Source organism: Periophthalmus magnuspinnatus, chromosome 2 (assembly GCF_009829125.3).
Source record: "Periophthalmus magnuspinnatus isolate fPerMag1 chromosome 2, fPerMag1.2.pri, whole genome shotgun sequence".
Classification (NCBI taxonomy): Eukaryota; Metazoa; Chordata; class Actinopteri; order Gobiiformes; family Gobiidae; genus Periophthalmus; species Periophthalmus magnuspinnatus.
This window is the reverse complement of record NC_047127.1, coordinates 18,861,998-18,884,093: the sequence shown is the minus strand read 5'-3', so window position 1 is coordinate 18,884,093 and position 22,096 is coordinate 18,861,998. Positions and strand designations below refer to the sequence as shown.

The 22,096-nt window shown below is 41.5% G+C and overlaps 1 protein-coding gene across 1 annotated transcript; it reads right to left on the bottom strand.

The window, feature by feature from the left end:
- Positions 1-3,080: 3,080 nt before the first annotated feature.
- LOC117381411 (general transcription factor II-I repeat domain-containing protein 2-like) lies at positions 3,081-5,010 on the bottom strand. The gene is made up of 2 exons (XM_033978380.1): positions 3,385-5,010; positions 3,081-3,230 (listed from the first exon to the last, which is right to left on the bottom strand). Exons 1-2 carry the CDS (start codon positions 5,008-5,010, stop codon positions 3,081-3,083), a joined length of 1,776 nt encoding a protein of 591 aa, XP_033834271.1.
- Positions 5,011-22,096: the final 17,086 nt, after the last annotated feature.

Sequence of the window (22,096 nt, the reverse complement as noted above, 5' to 3'; positions counted from 1 at the left end):
CCTGACATACAAAGCCCTAAACGGTATGGCCCCATCCTATCTGCAAGATGCTATTGTCCCGTACCAGCCAAACAGAGCACTCCGCTCTCAGAATGCAGGACTATTAGTGGTTCCTAGAGTGTCCAAAAGTACAGTGGGAGGGAGAGCATTCAGTTACCAAGCTCCTGTGCTATGGAATCAACTCCCTGCTGATGTTAAACAGGCCCCCACAGTCTCTGTATTTAAGACCAGGCTTAAAACCTTCCTCTTCGGTATAGCGTATGACCAGGTTACTTAGTGAGGGAGTTAGGGTTATTAAAACCCGGGATAAGATAAGCTGCAGTAGGAGTAACTAGCTGGGGGAAGTATGGCAACCTGAGCACTATCCTCTACTTTGCCCTATTTTCTCATCAGCAATGCTATTCACATGTTGTCCCCTGTCCCACTCCCCCTGTGGAGTGTATCTCTTTCAGATGCCCCGATGACAGTTGGACCTCCTCCTTGCCTGGCTCTCCTCCTCCTCGCCCGGCTCTCCTCCTCCTCGTCTGGTCTCCTGGCCGATTTCTTATGTTGTCTGATTTTTCCTGTTGTGTCTGATTTTTCCTGTTGTGTCTGATTTTTCTTGTTGTGTCTGATTCTTCCTGTTGTTTTGTTTTTTGTGTCTTGGCGGCACGGTGACTGAGTGCCATCACTCATGTCTCACAGCAAGAAGGTTGGTTCGATCCCCGGGTCACCAGGCCTTTCTGTGTGGAGTTTTTCATGTTTCTCCCCGTGTCTGGATGGGTTTCCTCCGGGTACTCCGGTTTCCCCCATCAACCAAAACATGAACGCCCTTCGAGACAACTGTTGTTGTGATTTTGGGCGTTACAAAAATAAATGAATTGAATTGAATTGAATAGTGAAAAGCAGTAAGGAAAAGAAAGTCACAAGCAATCGCATCATGGCAACACCGAACTAGTCATCGATAACCATGATAGAATAAGTTACATATATAGTTTTTTTTACTGTAACTGTGTCAAATTATGTAATTTAAAAATAAAAAGACTGTATGTTGTTTGATGTTATACTATATAATGCACAAAATACAATAAAATGTCAATTGACTAATTTAGAGTTACATGACCTTATATACCTGCTGTATCAAATTTGATACATCATTTTCAACACGGTTTTATTAAAACATAGATTATAAAATTTTACATATTTTCACTTTGCATCAACCCAGTAACTGTTCCTATTAATGTTTCAGTAAAAAAAAGTTTTTCTTACCTTAAGCTTTTCAAACTTGGCAAAATTCTTCATCAAAAAACACCTGTGTCCAATTCTTGAGTGATGCTTATCTTGCTGTGTCACTGAAAGGCCTTCTAATGAATAAATTATTACCCCCTGTTGGATTATCTGTGCATTGCATGTATCTGATTGTATACATTAGGTTTTTCATGAAAAAAAAAAAAAAATCACACTGTTAAAGTAGAGGGCTGAAAAACTCTTGTATCAAATATGATACGTTTGGCGTTATAGGGGTAATTTTGTCTTTGTTCAACATCTTGCCACGAACAGTCCAGACTGGGTGTGTCTGATGATGCATGACCTTTGTCTTGTGGTAGCTCATGATTTTTTCCCATTGGGCATTGGTTGGGGCAAGCGTATCTTTACCGCAATGAACTAACCTTTTTGCACTATATTTACTAAACAGCATTTTAATCAGTGTGATTTTAGCTTTAGCTTGTTTAGGATCTGGTTCGTCCTCACAAATCTTTCTCTGTAAATGCTCTAGGAGCTCAGTCATTTTGATCAATTGTTGTGCCATTTCGTAGTATCAATTTCAGTGTTTTTATGTTAAAATTCAAAATTTCTAAAACATAAAAAAATTGGTTACTGTAAGAATATTGTTTATTTGAATTAATTACAATTTTTACAGTATGAATATTAATTTTGAAATTTGAGTGTGTGTCGTGCAGCACATAATCCACAATCAAAAACTAGTTCAAGATAAAACACACACTGCGGGTTTAATCACACAGCACCTATGAAGGTATCTAGCAGACACTGCAAATTAATGTAGCTTTAAGAATATGGATCATACAGCACCTTTAAAATCATCCAGAACACAAACTCCAAACTAATGTAGCTTTAAGAATATGTATCATACACCTCCAAAAGCATTCAGGACACACTGCAAGCTACTGTTGCTTTAAGAATATGCCACACAGCATGTATTTCATACTCAACAACTAGTTAAGAATAAAACACACACACTGGGTTTTGCTTGGCCCTCACTTAGTTACCTCAGTATTTATTCTGTTGCCTTGTTGCCTTGGCACTTGGTGCCTTTAAGAATATGTAACACACTGCATGTATTCTAGACTCAATAATCAATCAAGAATAAAACACACACACTGGGCTTTGCTTGGCCCTTACTTAGTTACCTCAGTATTTATTCTCTGTAAATACACGTTACCTTGGCACCCAGTGTCTTTATATTCTGGTACGTTTAGCACTTTTATTTCTCAAAACGTCTTTACTTTGTACACATACGCATGAAAATCATTCACACATTGGCATAAAGTCTGGCAAACTCAAAGTTAAATTTAGCAAAAAAGAATCCAATATGCACAATTACGTATTTCAATGGACTCAGATGGAAAGTAGCATTATGCTAAATCTGGTGCAGCCATCTTTTAATGTAACTGCACATTGTCCTTTAAATAAAATTAATAAATAAAACAATACAAGAGGTTTCTTCTTACCTTTTATTTGGGTCGACCACTACTTTGGAGAATGTCAGTCAATATGGAGACTCTACGGCAGGGGTCGGGAACCTTTTTGACTCAGAGAGCCATAAAAGCAAAATATTTGGAAATTTTTTTCAGTGAGAGCTGTATAATATATTTTAAGGCTGAATTCAACAAAGTTTCATTTCATGTATTGGTTTATTAGGACAGTGTACAATTATATTAAACAAGTGGCAGATATGTTTGTACCAGATTGTAGCCCATAGCTAATTTCCATTTGTGGGAAGGGGAGACAGCATACACAAATGTGAATATAATAAGCCTCTGAATTTATTCTTTTAAATAATGTTGTTATAATACTCACCATTAATGTGACTTCTGGTGCTGCATGGATTTGCTGATGGCTTTGTAGTCTGGTTGGTACTCGGTGAGGTTAAGCTTCATGCAAGCATTGAGGCTTTCATCCGTTAAACGGGATCGTAGGTTGGACTTGATGTTTTTAAGATGTGAGAATGACTGCTCACATGCATACGTTGATCCAAATATTGTCAATACAGCAATACTCAGTGTGTGGTATGTGACAGGAAGCTTGTTCCAAGTTTTGATAATCAGCTGGTCTTCGCGTTGGAGTTTTTTCATTTCTGTCCACATGTGCTTGCTCGCCAACTACGCTTTCTGTCGTGGCGATCCTTTCCAAATCTTCATTCAGTGACTTGAACTTATTCACCCACATATCTGAGGCCTTCAGGTCAGCCACTTCTGTTTCAAAATCTCTGACGAAGACACCAGGAATGTAACTCAGGTCGGCTGTGTTCAGTGAACACTCATTTGGATGGGTGATGAACTTAAAAAGACGAGTGTGCTCACGAAACTCTCCAAAGCGTGCTTTGAACGACTGTAGGAGGCTGGATGTGAAGCCAGCCAGCGGGTGGAGATCAAAGTTTTGAGTGGGCTCACTTACTGTGCATGCATCTTTAAATTGTCTCAGTTTTTCAAAATGTAGTAAACGACTTGTTTCAAGATCCATGATAAAGAGCTCTAGCTTGTTTTCAAAAGCAAACACAGCTTGTTGAAGGGATAACACTGTATTTCCAATGCCTTGCATTTTCACGTTGAGCTGGTTCAGATGTTCAGTCATATCCACGAGATGGTAAAACTTGAGGAGCCACTCAGTTTCAGTTAGCTCAGGATGCTTGATGCCTTTAATTTCAAGGAAAGTCCAGATTTCGTTCAGGCAAGCCGCAAAACGGCTAAGCACCTTCCCTCTTGACAACCAGCGCACATTGCTGTGCAAAAGCAGACCGTGATAGTTATTTCCAACTTCATCCAGCAGTGTTTTAAACTGGCGATCATTTAAGGCTCGGGCAACAATAAAGTTGATCACACGAATGACCAACGACATCACTTCGCCAAGCTGCCCGTCACGCAACTGAGCAGAAAGTGCCTCCTGGTGTCGAATGCAATGGAAACTTAGGATGGGTCTATTTTCATTTTCACGGAGAAGCGCCACAAATCCTTTGTTTTTCCCCACCATACACAGAGCACCATCAGTACACACTGAGATAAGTTTATCCATAGGTAGATTTTTTTCTTGAGCGAACTCTATGAAAGCCTTGAATAAATTTTCACCTCTTGTGGTCCCTTTTATTGGCAGTACAGCAAGACTTTCTTCGCGCAGTGTGTCACCAGCAGCATATCTTGCAATCACACTGAACTGCGACAAATGGCTTATGTCTGTTGACTCATCCAAAGCCAGGGAAAAGAACGGCGCTGCATGTATGTCCTTCACTTGTGTTTCCTCCACTTGGTTTGCCATCATGACGGCACGATCACGAACAGTTCTTGCCAACAGAGGCATGTCTTGTATGCGTTTAATTATCTTGTCTTTGTTTGGAAGATCATCAAAAAGTTCATTGGCTACATCCAGCATGAATGTTTTAGCATACTCACCATCTGTGAATGGTTTTCCATTCCTCACTATTGCTAAAGATCCAGCAAAGCTATCGGAATTATAGTCACCTTGCCGGGTCCATACGCGGAGTTGCTGCTGGCTAGCTTGCACCCTGCTCAGTAGCTCTTGGCACGCTTTCTTTCTGCTGTCTCCCGCAGGGTATTTTGATGCAAAGGTAGCGTGTCGTGTGTCGAAGTGCCGCTTCATATTTGACCGCTTCATTGATGCAATTTTGTCATTACAAATTAGACACACCGCAGAACCTGCCCTCTCCACAAAGGCAAATTCTTCGGTCCATTCGTCCTGAAATGTACGATATTCCTCAAACGATTTTCTTTTCACCATCTTCTTCGTCGAAGGGTTAGCTTTGAGCTAATAACCGAGCAGACTGATTCAAAAGGTGGCGTTTACCTTTTTACCCAGCAACGGCCAACGTAGGCTATTATCATCCAATTAAAATAAAGGACAACGACTGGGAAAATCCCGCAGCTCCTGCACTGTCATTCGTCATCTTCAAGGGACTACAGAAGCAGATTACCGTAATGACAGTAAAATATCTAAAGAGCCTTGTGCCTCTGCTTTGAGACGGCGTTTGAATTTACATGGAGCACAATTAGTTGTGGAGTTACGGTAATAAAAAGTCTGCGAGCGCGAGTCTATCGGCGACGATAACATCCGACGCTAAAGGGCTACAACAAGTGATAATATTTTATGTTTTATCTGTGAGCCATATGCAGTCATCAAAAGAGCCATACGTTCCCGACCCCTGCTCTATGGGGTCGTCACTGCAGGCCATTGATTGGCACATACGTGCCGTCACCCGACACCTTCAGTGAAAGCTCTGTAAGAAAGAAAAAAAATTAAAATCAGTCAGTTGTTGATAATGCCCGCATCCTCCACCAAGTTTCTCTGTCGGTTTCTGTTCTGTTGTAGAAGAACAGGCGCAGAGGCTTGGGAATCGTTCTGTAGATTTTTATTTTACAGTCGGGTTAAAGGTCAAACGCTAATGGTAATGGAACACTAATCTGGCAGAATATTAATAAACTTCTAGTGAAGCAGAAAGGGAAAAATTGTGATTTAGAACTAAAGATCAGGGGTGAGCTTGTTAAAGATCCTGCTCTATTAGCAGAAGAGCTTAACTCTTTCTTTATACGGTCTGTGGAAGAAGTAGCAGCATGTTTTTCTACACCTGATTTATTAAGTGTCTCTACAACAAACCAAGAAATATTTCAATTAAAGCAAATATCAGAGACTGAAGTTATAAATATTATTAGCGCTATGAAAAACTCCAAAGCCAAGGATCACCTGGGTTTTGATGCTGGATTCTTGAAATCACACAAAATGGCTCTAGCAAGTCCAATCGCACATCTAATTAACTTATCTGTGAAACATTCCATTGTACCACAGACCTGGAAGATGGCTACTGTAACACCGATTTTTAAAGTTGGCGATAAAAATAATATAAATAACTATAGGCCAATCAGTATATTGCCAGTGTTTTCCAAAGTACTTGAAAAAGCAGTTAACTGAACGTCTCAACAGTGGCTCAACTCCTTTGCATCCCATGCAATTCGGCTTTCGTCAACATCATTCTACTGAGTCTGCAATAATAATGTTTCAAGAAAAAGTCAAAAGTAAATTGGATAAAAATAATTATGTAGGAGCAGTATTTTTAGACCTGAGAAAAGCATTTGATGTTGTGAATCATACTGTACTTCTGTCAAAGTTGTACTATTTTAATTTTTCTGACTCTGCCATACTTCATGCTTCATACTTGTCTAATAGGAAACAGTGTACTGTGGTCAATGGAGTGAAATCGTCTTTTGCAGACTGTCCACTAGGGGACCCCCAGGGATCGATTCTGGGGCCCATTTTATTTTCTCTTTTCATTAATGATTTGCCAGATGTTTGTGAGGATGTGGACATACAGTTTTATGCTGATGATGCAGTGATCTATACAAGTGCAAAATCACCAGAAGAAGCAGCTCAAACTCTCTCATCAGCACTAAGACATATTCAGAGTTGGCTTACCAGATCCTGCCTTCTCCTAAATATGCAGAAAACAGTCTGCATGATCTTTTCCAAAAAAGTTATGAACATCAGTCGTTCTAATGTTTTTTTTGGAGATCATGAACTTAAACTAGTAACAGAATTTAAATATCTGGGTGTGCTGTTGGATTCCACACTGTCCTTTAAAAAACATGTTAAAATGATATCTCAAAGACTTAATTTTAACATCTCTAATTTTAATCAAATAAGAAGAGCTCTGACTGATGAAGCTGCTATGATGTTTCTGCTGTATGATCTTTTCCCATGTGAGCTATTGCATAACAAGCTGGTCTCTTACAGGTGTGACAATCCTAAAACCAATAGAAGCTTTATATAAAAAAGCTTTGAAAATTCCAGACAAAAAACCTTTCACCCACCATCATTGTAATATCCTTTCAAAGTATAACTTGTTGAACTTTGAAAACTTTATTAAATTTAAAAATGCCTGTCTAATATACAAGTGCTCACATGGACTGCACCACCGCCTCTAAAAGAACACATTAAATACAAAACTGCATCACGAACAACCAGAGCCACAAGCAGGGGTGACTGTGAGGTTCCTGTGAGAAGAACTACTTTTGGTCAAAATGTTCTGTCATTTAAAGGTTGTGTGCAGTGGAACAGTCTTTTGTAAGGGAGGCACCCACTTTTACTACATTTAAAAGGTATTTAAAGGAGTGGCTTAGATCAACACAAACATGTGAACACAATTCATAGTTACTCAGTTTTAGCTTTACATAAAATACTCGACTTATAGGACTTGTACAATACACCTTGCACTTTAGGTTATGTGCAATACACTTTGCCCTTTAGAACTTGTGCAATACACTTAGCACTTTAGAACTCGTGCAGTACACTTAGCACTTTAGAACTCGTGCAGTACACTTAGCACTTTAGAACTCGTGCAGTACACTTAGCACTTTAGAACTTGTGCAATACACTTAGCACTTTAGAACTCGTGCAGTACACTTAGCACTTTAGAACTCGTGCAGTACACTTAGCACTTTAGAACTCGTGCAATACACTTAGCACTTTAGAACTCGTGCAATACACTTGGCACTTAAGAACTCGTGCAATACACTTAGCACTTTAGAACTTATGCAATAAACACAGCACTTTAGGACTTGTGCAATACACACAGCACTTTAAAAGTTGTAGTAACCCTCCTGAGTTTGTTTTTGACTTGGCTTCTGTCCTTCTTCTGTATTTGACTGTATTTTGTGTATGTGGTATTTTATGTTAAATGTGACTATCAACCTGTCCAGGGACAACAGATGGAAACTAGCCTGTGGCTAAAATCTGGCATATTTACATATGTATCTTATGTTCATTAATATGCACTGTCCCTTTTATAAATAAATAAATAAATAAAAATAAAGGCAGCGTACAGCAAAATTCAAAGCAGAATCAAATGCAGTGTTTTAACTCATCCCAGAGAGACCTTTGCCAAAATGTAACGTTATGTCTGAGTTTTCTGTGATGACAAGAAATGACACTGTTTTGTGGGAAACTGAATTTTTTGTAAGCTGTCGTAACGGCTAGTGCGGGTACAAGGAGTGCAGACTCGGGGCAGATTTACAGTGTTTATTTACAAAATGGTGAAATTCAGTTTTTAATAGTTCATTTAACACACACGGGGAGCAGGGAGCGGGAGGCAGGGCAGGAGGCAGGCAGCAACCCGGAGACCAAGACGGGACAGGAGGCAAGGCAGAGGGGTGGACTGTAGCGGAGCTGGAGCGCAGAGGCAGGAGCAGGAACGAGTGAGAGCAGGAATCTAGAAGGTGGCAAAATTCCAATGAGTAACAGGCAGACAGGTAACAAAAATGCAAAAACTAAGCTGGAGCATTCACGTTGACACGCGGACGGTCTGGCCCCGAGTGTTGTTATTGTGGTTATTTCCGGCAGACTGGGCACGATTAGTGCATTGCTGCCCTCCACTGGTCAGGAGATTTTATGTAGATTTATACTGTGTGGCGAATGCTCGCCTAAAGGAAAAGGACGTTACAACTGCTCTTCCCTAAATTTTGTAATAAACCCCAGCTCATATTAGAAATTGAGTCACCAACCGAGCCCTCTCCTTGGGGTAAGCTCCATGTCCTAATATTGTCCTCAATGAAAAGTTATTAAGTCCTATCTTAGATAACCCACTGAACATATCACTTCTCTGAGCACTATATACTGGACAGTGCAGCATAACATGCACCACAGTCTCGGAGACTCCACACCACTCACAACAACCATCATCATGTTTCCCAATGAGGAATAGCCCACTAGCCAACCCACAGTGGCCTAATCGGAGGCATGTCAGTTTAGTGTCATCCTGGCGTGAGAGAACGGGCCTAGAAGGGTCATTAACTGTTGAAACTATACTGTGCATCTGTCTCCCTTTTGTTTCATCATCCCACTTTTGTTGCCACTGCTTTTTAATACTGGCCTGTATAACAGAACAACACTCCATCCTACCAAGAGGTACTCTGAGGTGTATTTCTGACTTCTTTAGACTAGCCTTAGCAAGACTGTCTGCAACATCATTTCCCTCAAGACCAGCATGAGCTGGGACCCATAAAAACCCCACATCAAAACCAGCTAACTCAAGTTTATACACCATTATTAGAGTCTCATTCACCACGTCAGGACGTCCCTTACTTCCTTCTCCCCCTTCCAAGGCCATCAACGCTGACAGTGAATCAGTGCAAATTACTGAACTCTTAACTCCTACTTCCTCCACCCACCACAGTGCCCACAGAATTGCAATCAGTTCAGCAGAGAAAATAGAAATATCATCTGGGAGCCGGTGACTTTGTTGGATACGGAACTGGGGAACCCAGAAGCCAAACCCCACTATTATGTTCAGGGTCTCTATCAATCAATCAATCAATCAACATTTATTTATAGAGCGCTTTACAACACACAAGGTGACCAAAGTGCTTTCCAGTAAAATCAAATTAAAACAAGTTAAAATCATACTAAAACAGTAAAAATAGAAGAATAAAATAGAATAAAATACATTAATACAACAAATTATAAATAATGATAATGTGACACAACATTACTAAGTGTTGAAAGCCAGTCTGAATAAATATGTTTTAAGCCTGGATTTAAAAAGACCGAAGTCAGTAATGGTGCGCACGTCAGGAGGCAATTTGTTCCAAAGTTTGGGCCCAGCCACAGAGAAGGCCCGATCACCCCAGTGTTTGTATCTAGTTTTTGGAACTTCCAAAAGGAGTTGATTTGATGACCTCAAGGCCCGGTTTGGATTTCGGACCATCAACAGTTCAGCCAGGTAGGGCGGGGCGAGGCCATTAAGAACTTTAAAAACAAAAAGTAAAATTTTAAAATCAACTCTAAAAGTAACAGGAAGCCAATGGAGTGAATAAAGGACTGGGGTGATGTGTTGGCGTCTGGATGTGTTGGTTAAAAATCGTGCTGCAGCATTTTGCACAAGTTGGAGGCGACTCAGGGACGACTGAGAGACACCAACATAAAGTGAATTACAATAATCTATTCTAGAGCTGATAAAAGCATGAATCGTTTTCTCAAGGTCATTGCGGTTTAAAAATGGCTTAACTTTTGTTAAAAGACGTAGCTGAAAAAAGCTTGCTCTGACCACGCTGTCAATTTGTTTGTCAAATTTAAAAGCGTTGTCAAGAATGACCCCGAGATTTTTAGCAGCTGGTCTGAGCCTTGAGGTCAGTGAGCCAAGATTTAAGGGGGCAGAATCACCAAACAAAATATATTCTGTTTTTCCTTCATTTAAATGCAGAAAATTTTGTCCTAACCACAGCTTGATATCTGCTATACAATAGACCCATCTGTGTATATTTGGGTGACCCCCTCCCACTGGTTCCCGAGATAATCTCTCACATAGGGTGCCAGATTTCCCTTGCAACCACTTTTGGCTAGCTTCTTTATTGACAGATCAATAATAGGCTCATGCCACAGCCACGGTGGAATCACAGGCCAGTGCACCAGAGCCACAATTTCACTGCTTTCAACTCCAAGTTCCTTAAAATCTCCCTCTACCCGTTGTAAAAAGCTATATCTATTAATTCTGCTTGCACTCTGACTAAACTCCCAGCTTTCTTCTAGCACTCGGGTGGACAGCAGTGATTTTTCAGCCCCTTTTAATTTCACAAAATAATTTAAAGCCAATTTTTTACATCGCAGGGTCAAAGGTATTTCACCTGCCTCCACCAACAGTGCAGAAATTGATGTCGTTCTCATGGCCCCGGTGCACAAGAAGTGCTCTTGCCTGCACTACATCCAACTTTGCCAATGTCGACTGGGCTGCAGACCCATACACTACACATCCATAATCAAACACAGACCGAATCATTGCCTTATAGATCATTAAAAGCGCATCCCTTCCTGCACCCCAAGTTGAGCCGGTAAGGCACCTCATTATGTTTATAACCTTGCAGCATTTATCCACCATTCTCTGAACATGTTCTCCATATGTCAATTTTTCATCCATCCATACACCAAGGAATTTAAACACTTGCACTCTCTCAACAGGTTCCCCATACAATTTAAAATTATGACACCCAATATTCTTTTTCCTTCCAAAAATGACAAATTTGGACTTAGCGACAGTCTAAACCCCCATCTATCTACCCATCCCTGGACTTTATCAAGTGCTGACTGCATCTGACTAAAAAGGAACTTTGTGTTCCTTCCCCTTTTCCAAAGGGCACCGTCATTGGCAAACAAGGACCTCCCAAACCTGTCTCCCAAAGCACTAAACGTGTCATTAATCATTATATTAAATAAGATAGGACTGATTACACTACATCTTTGGCACAAAGATGGCGCCTGTGATCGGCTTGGCCTCTGCTCCATCTCAGTTGTCTCGCATCGTTATGTGCTGTCTGTTATTATATTTTGCTTTATCGAGCCTGTCAACTAACTGTGTCTCAGCTGTCATAAAATATCAATATGATCGGCACACTTTATTTTGTATTAAGAAACAAATGGAAAATGTTTGCATTACCTGGGCCAGGTATACAGAGTATTTCCCTCCAAAATTTGAATGTGCCACGTCATCTCTTGAATACCCGCTGCTGGCAAAACGCCGCGGCCGAAGAAGAAAGTGGGGATCCAGAGCTGGGATTCAGACCAGGCTGAGGAAGGACGGAAGAATCACCGTGAGCGGGTCCGGATTTGCTGGGGATGAGCGCTGCCTCTGGCCGGTTCCAGTCTGCGAGCCAGGATGGGACCCGGCCCATGCGTCACCGCTGTCCAGTGCGTCGCTGCGTCTGTGGCACTCTAACCGGATCTTCCCGACTCGATGAGCCAGGCTCCCAGCACTGCGTGAGCGGATCCTACGAGCGGTCACCTGTCAAGCCGACTGTGTGGAAGCTTTTAGAGCTTTTAATGGACAGGCCGCTGAATATATCTCGGAAATGCTGGTTCCTTACACCTCTGGCCGTTCCCTCCGGTCTTCGGGCCAAAACCTTTTGAAGGTCCCTAAGACCCGGTTTAAAACTCGAGGAGACCCGTCCTTTCAAGCAGTAGCGCCTAAACTGTGGAATGCCCTGCCCTTGTCTTTTCGTGTGGCTGACTCTGTTGACTCCTTTAAAAATCAGCTGAAGACACTGTTATTCAGACAAGCTTTTAGTTAATTTACTACTCGTTGTCTTATTTTATCTGTTGAACATTTATTGTTGTTGTTTATCTATTTTTATTTGCACTCTGTAAAGCACTTTGTGATTTTATCTGTGAAAGGTGCTACTTACTTACTTACCTACCTACCTACCTACCTACCCTGTGGGGTCCCATTATCCACACTATATATTCCAGAAAAAAAATCCAACTCGGACCTGTATACTCCGTCCACTCAGGAAGCTCTTAATCCAGTTAAACATTCTGCCCCCAATTCCTGCGTCATACAGTTTAATAAGCAAGCCTTCCTTCCAAAGCATATCATAGGCTTTTTCAACGTCCAGAAAAACAGTCATCACAACTTCACGGTTTATAAATGCTTCTGGCCCCGAGTGGCAGGTGGAGGTAATTGCACTGATGCACTCCAGGTGCGCATGGGAGGAGTCAGGAACTCCGCCCAGCTCCAAGCAGACAGGTAGGGGAGGGGGAGAGAGCACAGGAGGACAGATAATGCAGGCCCCATGACATAAGCACAGTAATATATTTGTATATTGTTCACAAATACCACTGCAGACTCCACTAGGAGTCAAAAAGGTTTTGGACCTGTTATCTTAATAGTGCTCTAAACGCAGAAGGAGCTCCTGCAAAACATTCACAAAGTAAGGTCTTAAATGGCAGGGGAGATAGAGCCATGAAACATAAACTAAACCCGTGTCTGGATGGGTTTTCTCCAGGTACTCCAGTTTCCCCCATCAACTAAAACATGAACGCCCTTCGAGACAACTGTTGTTGTGATTTTGGGCGTTACAAAAATAAAATGAATTGAATTGAATTGAAAAGAACTAAAATCTGAATAATAATTAGTTGTTTTCAGTGTATATAGTACCACCAAGTATACAACTGAATCAAGTGGCATTACAGAACATCAACAATTGTGGCATGAAAATCAAACGTAATACACAACACAACATTTGGCATTTATCATCATTATCATCTTTGATGGGACATCTTTGTGATCACAGCACAAGTTCACTTAAGTGTTTTCACAAAAATGCCTGTCATGACACCCTTACTTGTGATCGGGAGACAAACTGGATCTACCATACCAAATCTATTATTGAGTTGGCATCAGACATCATTGAAGGCAGTGTGAGCTTTGGACATGAGGGCCGTATAGTCCAGAAAAAGACGTGTTCTTAAGATGTGTTCTTAATCTACAGTTACACCACGTAGACTGATTAACAGAAGGACAGTTAGACTGTCCAATCAGAGACTACGTTCGTTTACTTCACATTCCCTGTAAGAAGATAACATCCAGTCCTACTGAAACTAATCTGAAACTTTCTGTGCTCAATGTCAGATCTTTATGTAACAAGTCCTTTTTAATTAATGATTTTATTTCCTCTTTTAATCTTGATTTTATGTTTTTAACTAAAACATGGCTCGACAAAAACACAGGTAATGCAGCTCTAGTGGAATCAACTCCACCCAATTTTAAATTTGAATCTGAAACACGACTAAACAAAAAGGGTGGAGGCGTGTGCGCATTTTTAGAGATTACTCACAGAGTTACTCAGTTTGTCATTTGGAGTGTTTTCATTTTTTGAGTATGTTTCCTTTAAAATGGAGCTAAAACAATCCCCCTCCATACTCTACTTAGTCATATACAAACCTCCCCAGCACTGTCTGAGTTTTATTGATGATTTTACTGAGATGCTTTCAGTCGTATGCACAGACTTTGATGGTTTAGTAATTACAGGTGATTTTAATGTACATGTGGATAATGTGTTTGACAGAAACGCTAAAGAGCTCAGTTCTGTCCTTGAAACCTTTGGTCTAACTCAGCATGTCAGCGAGCCCACCCACAACAGAGGACACACTCTTGTTAGGTGTGTTCTATCAAAAATGATGACTGAAATCGGTCAGTTCAAATCACAAAAATTTTTTCCCTGACAAAAACAATCTAATACAGAGCTCTGGGTCAGACCGTTGTCCCTAACAGCCTACATGGCAGGACTTAAGCCAGGCGCATCTGACTGCCTGCCTCTCCCTAGACCCAAAGGTAAAAAAATAACAATCATGAATATGCAAATTGTATGTTGATCAGGTGCACGCCTTGGTTCCTCCTTCAAACCTCTTTCACTTCTCCCGGACACCCCCGACTGCACCGGTCTGTTTTTAGGCTTTGAGTCACCTCCGGCTGGTTTATCTCTGAAAAGGAGTTTCTGCAAAGCCCCAACTGTCTGTGTTATTCAAAACACACAATGTTGCCTTTAAAAGGCCATATTATAATTACTTCAGTGTTTAAGCATTAAAGCAGTGTTCAAGTCAATGTGTGACTTCATCAAATAATATTCAATAATATTCTAATATATGAATTCATTATAAAAACAGTGTTCAAGTCAATGTGTAACAGTATTCAAACAGATATATGAATTCAGTGTTTTGATATATACATGTGATGCACCTAAGAAGCTTTATTACTGTCATGATCCGCACCGTCTGTTCCACGTTTTACCTCCTGTCCTGCTCCTTCCCTCCCTCACCTGCCGGAGCGGGGCTGAGCTCCTGGCTCCTCCTGTGCGCACCTGCAGCTCATCAGTGCAATTACCTCCACCTGCTGCGGAGCATAAGAGGAGCTGGGATCAGACACTCGGCGCGAGATCGTCGTTGTTCCGTCGTTCCTTCATTCCTGCATTCCTGCGTTGCTTCATCCTGTTCGTGGCCAGAGTGTCCGCATGTCCCTGCTCCCTCGCTCGTCCCAGCTCCTGGCTTCTGGCTCAGCTCCTGACCTTCTGCTCCGGCTCTGGTACAGATTACTCCTTGTCTTCACCCTCTTGTCTCGTCCCGGACTCTGGCTCACACCCCGCTCCCAGTTCCTTGCTGGGTTAATGAACTCTTGTTAATTATTTCACAATCTGTAAAATAAGCACTGTAAGTCTGCCCCGAGTCTGCACTCTTTGGTCTGCTACACTCACCGTTATGACAATTACTTGATAAAATATATGAATATAGTGTTTTGTTATAGATGTGTGATGCACCTAAGAAGCTTTATTACTTAATATATTCATCACTCTGGACCTGCTCATTACAAAAGGAGTAAATATTTCAAATGTCAATGTGGTGGATGTTGCTCTGTCTGATCATTTCTGTGTCTTCTTTGACCTGTCTGTTATTCCCAAACCAGTGGCTGGTCCTGCAGTTGTTCGAGGGAGACACATAAATCCAATCCAATCTATTTATATAGCACATTTCATAAACAAATTGTTTCCAAAGTGCTGCACAGAGACAAAGTGACATAAAAAATAAAATCAATAAAACACATAAAAATAAATTTTAAAAAACACAGAGGACCACACAACTCACGCGGTGTTAAAAGCCAGAGCATAAAAGTGGGTCTTAAGACGAGACTTAAAACACTTTACAGTGGGAGCTGTTTGAACATGGGGGGCAGGGCATTCCACAGTTTAGGTCCAACCACAGAAAAGGCCCTGTCCCCTCTGGTTTTAAGTCTGGTCTTAGGGAGCTGGAGCTGGAGCTGGCCCTCAGACCTCAGAGCGCGCACCGGGGTGTAAATTTTGATGAGGTCCGAGATGTAATCTGGGGCCAGACCGTTCAAAGCTTTAAAAACAAACAATAAAATCTTAAAATCAACTCTAAAATTAACAGGAAGCCAGTGCAAAGACGCAAGAATTGGTGTGATATGATCGTGTTTTTTTGGTTCCTGTTAAAAGTCTGACTGCAGTGGGTAAAGCGAGTTTTGTGAAATGCCAGAATAAAGTGCATTGCAGTAGTCCAGGCGCGAAGAAATAAAAGCATGCACGACTTGTTCAAAAAGTTTAAAAGATAAAAACGGTTTGACTTTGGATAAAAGCCGCAGATGATAAAAACTAGATTTTAAAATGCCATTAATATGCTTGTCAAATTTAAAATCGCTGTCTATGGTGACGCCAAGGTTGGTGACTGTGGGACGCACATAATTTTGAAGAGGTCCCACATCCGTGAGGGTACTGCCAGAGCCAAACAGTATAACCTCGGTCTTTGCTTCATTCAATTTTAAAAAGTTTTGGGCCAACCAAGCCTTGACGTCACATAGACAGTCGAGTAGGGGTGTCAGGGAGCAGTTGTCTTTTTTAGAAATCGGTAAATAAATCTGGCAATCATCTGCGTAAAAATGATATAAAAGGCCATGTCTTTTAAAAATGTCCGCAAGCGGGAGAAGATAAAGTGAGAAGATAAAGTGCAAAAAGAATAGGCATAAATAATAACACAGGAGCACTGTTCATGGAAATGATACACTTTAAAAATGCCTCATGTTCTGATGTTGATGATTTGTTGAACTCTGTGACTTTGAGTGTTTTGAATGTTCTGGACACCATTGCCCCGATGAAGGTTAAAATGGTTAAGGAGAAGCAGAAAGCGCCATGGAGGAAGGATGACTCGGTCAGGGCACAGAAAAGGGAGGAGGGCCGAGCGGGAATGGCACAAGTCAAAGCTCCAGATTAATTTTGAGATTTACAGAGAAAAGATGCACATGTACAACCACAGTTTATGTAGAACAAGGGAGAGGGATTTTTCAGACATTATTTGAAGTTGCCGTAATAACTCTCATGTCCTGTTTGCAACAGTAAATAGATTAACAAACCCTCCAGCTCCGTTGCAGAACTAATCTACACATCTAAGTGCAATGAGTTTGTAGTATTTTTTAATAACAAGTTTCAGAGCATTAAAAATTCCATAAATTCCACAACACAAATAACATCCCAGCACCCACCTAGACACTTAGAGCTACTCACTTTGCACCTGTAACTGACAAAACTGTCCAAAAGATCGCCACCAGTCTGAGTTCATCTACATGCTGCCTCGATGTGTTATCCACTTGATTTCTAAAGTCTGTGCTCCACAGTTTGCTATCACCACCCGCTTGGAACATTCCAAAGAGCTTTGAAAACTGTAGGTATCAAGGTGAAAAGTTTTTATTCTGCCTCTTCTCTTTTAATGTTCATTTTACGATTATTATTTATGTTTTGATTTGTTGTATTGTGATTTTAATTTCTTTCTTATTCTGTAAAGCACAGTGAATTACTTGTGTACAAATTGTGCTATACAAATAAACTTGCCTTGCACAAAGCTCTGACTTTCTGCATGTTTGGCACAAACAGTAATCTGTGCTGACACTGAAATAGGCTGACGTTTGTCAGTGTCAGTGTCGCCATGCTTGTTTTGATTGGCTTGAGTGCTTCACCTTTGGTGTCTGCATAAACCTCAGTGTGCTCTGTGATTGGTGGGCCAACATCATGGGTTTGTGAACTCACAAAAATTGCAAGAATCTATCTTGCTGCGCAAGGTTAGAGATCTGTAGCTCACTATCTTCAAAGGAGTGGTTAGTTTCTTTGAGATGGAGATGAACAGCAGACTGGGGTCCTGAGCTGCTCTCTCTGTGATGTTGGTACATTCTCTTATGCAGTGGCTGTTTAGTTTCTCCAGTGTAACGCTGACTGTACTCTTCACTACACTGAACGGATTAAACCACATTTCTTTGTTTGTGGCTCGGGGTTTTGTCTTTTGGGTGAAGCAGTTTCTGTCTTAAAGTGTTTTGTAGGTTTGAAATAGACCAGAATCTCATACTGCCTGAAAAGTCTCTAAAGTTTTTCTGTGTAAGGAATAGTTACACATTTCCTTCTAGGCTCAGATTCCTTTTTTTTTTTTTTTTGTTTTAGCTCTCTTAGATCTATTGAAGGCCCCTTCTGGATATCCACAAGCAGAGAGGGCTTTCCCCATGTGTTGTTCCTCCTTTACTTTTCCCTCTGTGTTTGTTCTAGAGGACGGATAACTCTGAGTTTGTGCTGCAGTGGATGGTGTGAATCAAACAGCAGGTATTGGTCAGTTTGTGTGGGTTTCTTGAAGACTTCTACCTGGAGACACCAGTCGTCTCCTGTAGGTACTGCACAATCTAAGAAGGCCAGTTTATTCCTCTTGGTTTTAGTCCAGTTGGCCTCCATGTAAACCTTTTACTGCACACATTAATGTTGTGGATGGAATGAAAACAAACTCAACCTTTGTCTGAAAATAAACAATCTATTAGAACAAATGATCAGACGACCAGATGAATCTCACCAGACTATCACCAAGTGTCATCTTGAAAGTGTTACAGTGTTCTATTTCTCATTTTATACACTCAACAGTGAACAGTTTAAACATAACAGCAGAATATTGCATGAGAACACCTTCATATGTGAACTTTAATGAAATCAAACTCATTCAATTAATTGTTTCAACATTTACTTTGCACAAATGTCTCTATTTTTATTTTACAACCAAAATCTGAAACCATTACCATTTATATATAAAACATGAAGCACATTTTTTATGAAGAATACATGGAGACATCAGCTCTTCATAATCCTCTGTTTCTGTAAAAGACGTGACAAGTGTCAAAGTCCATGTTTTTTACTTTTTTAATGAATCATTTAAAGGTTCATTATGTAATTTTTCTGACCAAGGAGACAACTATTGTCTCCTTGGTGATGTTATTGCTTTGCCTGCAATGTTCCACAGAAGGGCACTGACTTGCATCTTGATGTCTCCATGGAGACACAATAAGAAAGCATGTTTTTAAAAGGTATTTTTAAAGGTCCTATATTACACACAACTAACTGTTGTGAGTTTTAAACCATGCTCTAATGCTGTTTCCTCCTCAAACACAAACCTGGAGTGGTGTTTTGTTTCATTCACACATGTTTGAGTAACACTTTATTATTAGTCTGTAACATCTCTAAAGCTCAAAATGCGACGTTCCACTTTGTTTTCATGTTTCACTTCCTGTATTACCACATGCCATCACAAGGTGGAGCAGTGTTTTCTGTTTGAGAAAAGAACTCAGCCTAAATGTGCAGGGTTTGTTAAACATGTGTTAATGAAAAAAAACAAAACACAACTGTAGGTCTGTTTGTGACGAGGAAACAACATTAGAGCAGAGATCAGAGGAAGACAAGACAGGTAAGTTTAATGTCATACTGTGGAACATTCTGGACAAAGCAGTAATATCTCCATGGAGACAAGCAGGTACCACCCATCACAAAAGTTACACAGTGTCCCTTTAAAGCTGAAGTGTGTTTTTGGAGACTTACTTTTTGAGTCAGTGTTTGTTGCATTTTTTCATTGCCTGCAGCATCATCATCTGCAGGTTTTCGATCTCAAACAGAGCCTCCAGTTTTCTCTTGATTTCAGCCAAGGCCTCTGAGTAAAAACAGCATTTTAATTTAGACATTTGTTTAGATTTTAGTTTAGATTTTAGTTCACAACAATCAGAGAAGTTTGAGCCTAAACTATCCACCTGCTTGATTTGTCTGCTCTGTGGCTTTCCCTCCTGTGTGGACAAAATCACATCATTACCATTTAAACATGTACATAACAAACACATACTGGGTCAGAGGACAGAGGGTCAGAGGAGCAGAGGGTCAGAGGAGCAGAGGAGCAGAGGGTCAGAGGAACAGAGGGTCAGAGGAGCAGAGGAGAGGGACAGAGGAACAGAGGGTCAGAGGACAGAGGGTCAGAGGGTCAGAGGAGCAGAGGAGCAGAGGGTCAGAGGAGCAGAGGGTCAGAGGAACAGAGGGTCAGAGGAACAGAGGGTCAGAGGAGCAGAGGGACAGAGGAACAGAGAGTCAGAGGAGCAGAGGGTCAGAGGAACAGAGGGTCAGAGGAACAGAGGGTCAGAGGAGCAGAGGAGAGGGACAGAGGAACAGAGGGTCAGAGGAACAGAGGGTCAGAGGAGCAGAGGAGAGGAACAGAGGAACAGAGGGTCAGAGGACAGAGGAGCAGAGGGTCAGAGGAGCAGAGGGTCAGAGGAGCAGAGGGTCAGAGGAACAGAGGGTCAGAGGACAGAGGGTCAGAGGAACAGAGGGTCAGAGGAGCAGAGGGACAGAGGAACAGAGGGTCAGAGGAACAGAGGGTCAGAGGAGCAGAGGAGAGGGTCAGAGGAGAGGGTCAGAGGAACAGAGGAGAGGGTCAGAGGAGGAGAAGGTCAGAGGAGAGGGTCAGAGGAACAGAGGAGAGGGTCAGAGGAACAGAGGAGAGGGACAGAGGAGCAGAGGAGAGGGTCAGAGGAGGAGAGGAGAGGGTCAGAGGGACAGAGGAGAGGGACAGAGGAGGAGAGGAGAGGGTCAGAGGAGCAGAGGAGAGGGTCAGAGGAGGAGAGGGTCAGAGGAGCAGAGGAGAGGGTCAGAGGAGCAGAAGAGAAGGTCAGAGGAGCAGAGGAGAGGGTCAAAGGAGGATATTAGAGGGTCAGAGGAGGAGAGGAGAAGGTCAGAAGAGCAGAAGAAAAGGTCAGAGGAACAGACGAGAGGGTCAGAGGAGCAGGGGGTCAGAGGAGCAGAGGAGAGGATCAGAGAAGCAGAGGAGAGGGTCAGAGGAGAAGGGGGTCAGAGGAACAGAGGAGAGGGTCAGAGGAGCAGAGGAGAGGGGCAGAGGAGAGTGTCAAACCGTTGTTTTCAGGCTCCAGAGCATCTGCCAGGTTGAATCCATCAGTGAAGCCTGTAAAAACAGCCATGATCAGATGAGCATAATCTGATGTAACTCTGTTCCTGACGTAAATTCATCTTGTAGAAACACACAGACGTACTTGAAGGCTTCTGGGGCTTTGGAGCTGCAAAGAAACAAAAAACAGATCACACTTAATAATAACCTTAATCAGCCTGAATAACACATCAACAAAAGCTTTAAGAAAGAGTCAGACTTTATAATCACTTAATTACTATTAATTAAGGATATTAATAAAGTAGTGACTCTGAACCTTTCTTAAATCTTAAAGAGCTGTTCTGCTCTGTTCTGTTCAGATCTTTATCCATGTTCTAGTCGTTTCTTCTTATTGAGCTTCTGAAGTTGTATTTGGAGTGTTTCATGTTTGAGTAATCTTTAATCGACTATTTTCAAGACGCCATTTTTCCGATCTACCCCCTTTTAACCTCCACCGGTACAAGCCCACTGTGATACGCCCACTGTGACGTAAGCACATACTTCTAGGCAAGGCAAGGCAAGTTTATTTGTACAGCACAATTCATACACAAGGTAATTAAAAGTGCTTTACAGAATAAGAAAGACATTAAAATCACACAAATCAAAACATAAATAATCACAAATAATCATCATAAAATTACCATTAAAAGAGAAAAGCGCAGAATAAAAACCTTTATAAAAAACTTTTCAGCCGTATGCACAGCTGAACAGAACTGTTTTGAGCCTGGATTTGTCAAAGTAGAGGCCTGTCTCACATCTTCAGGAAGAATGTTCCAGGTTTTAGCTGCATAAAACTTAAACGCTGATTCCTCATGTTTAGTCCTGACTCTGGGCACCAGCAGGAGGCCTGTCCCTGAAGTCCTCAGAGTGTGAGATGGTTCATGTGGCACTAACATGTCGGAGATGTACTTTGGACCTAGGCCATGGAGAGACTTATACACAAGCAGAGCTGCTTTAAAGTCTATTCTCTGAGCTACAGGAGCCAGTGCAGAGACCTGAGCACAGGACTGATGTGCTCGTACTTCCTGGTTCTAGTCAGGACTCGAGCAGCAGCGTTCTGGACGTACTGCAGTGTCTTAAGGCTCGTTTGGAGAGGCCAGTGAGCAGGACGTTACAGTCGTCTAACCTACTGGAGACAAATGCAGGATAAGTCTGGTTTTGACAGTATACCTTTGATTTTTGCTATGTTTTTTTAGGTGGGAAAATGCTGCAGATGTTATTGATTTGATGTGGCTGTTAAAGTTCAAGTCTGAGTCCATTGTTACCT

Excerpts from the sequence above, each read along its gene's own strand:
- LOC117381411 (XM_033978380.1), bottom strand. The coding sequence starts at position 5,010 with ATGGTGAAAAGAAAATCGTTTGAGGAATATCGTACATTTCAGGACGAA. Across the intron at positions 3,231-3,384 it reads GGATCGCCACGACAGAAAGC|TCATTCTCACATCTTAAAAA; the intron begins GTAGTTGGCGAG and ends GCATGTGAGCAG.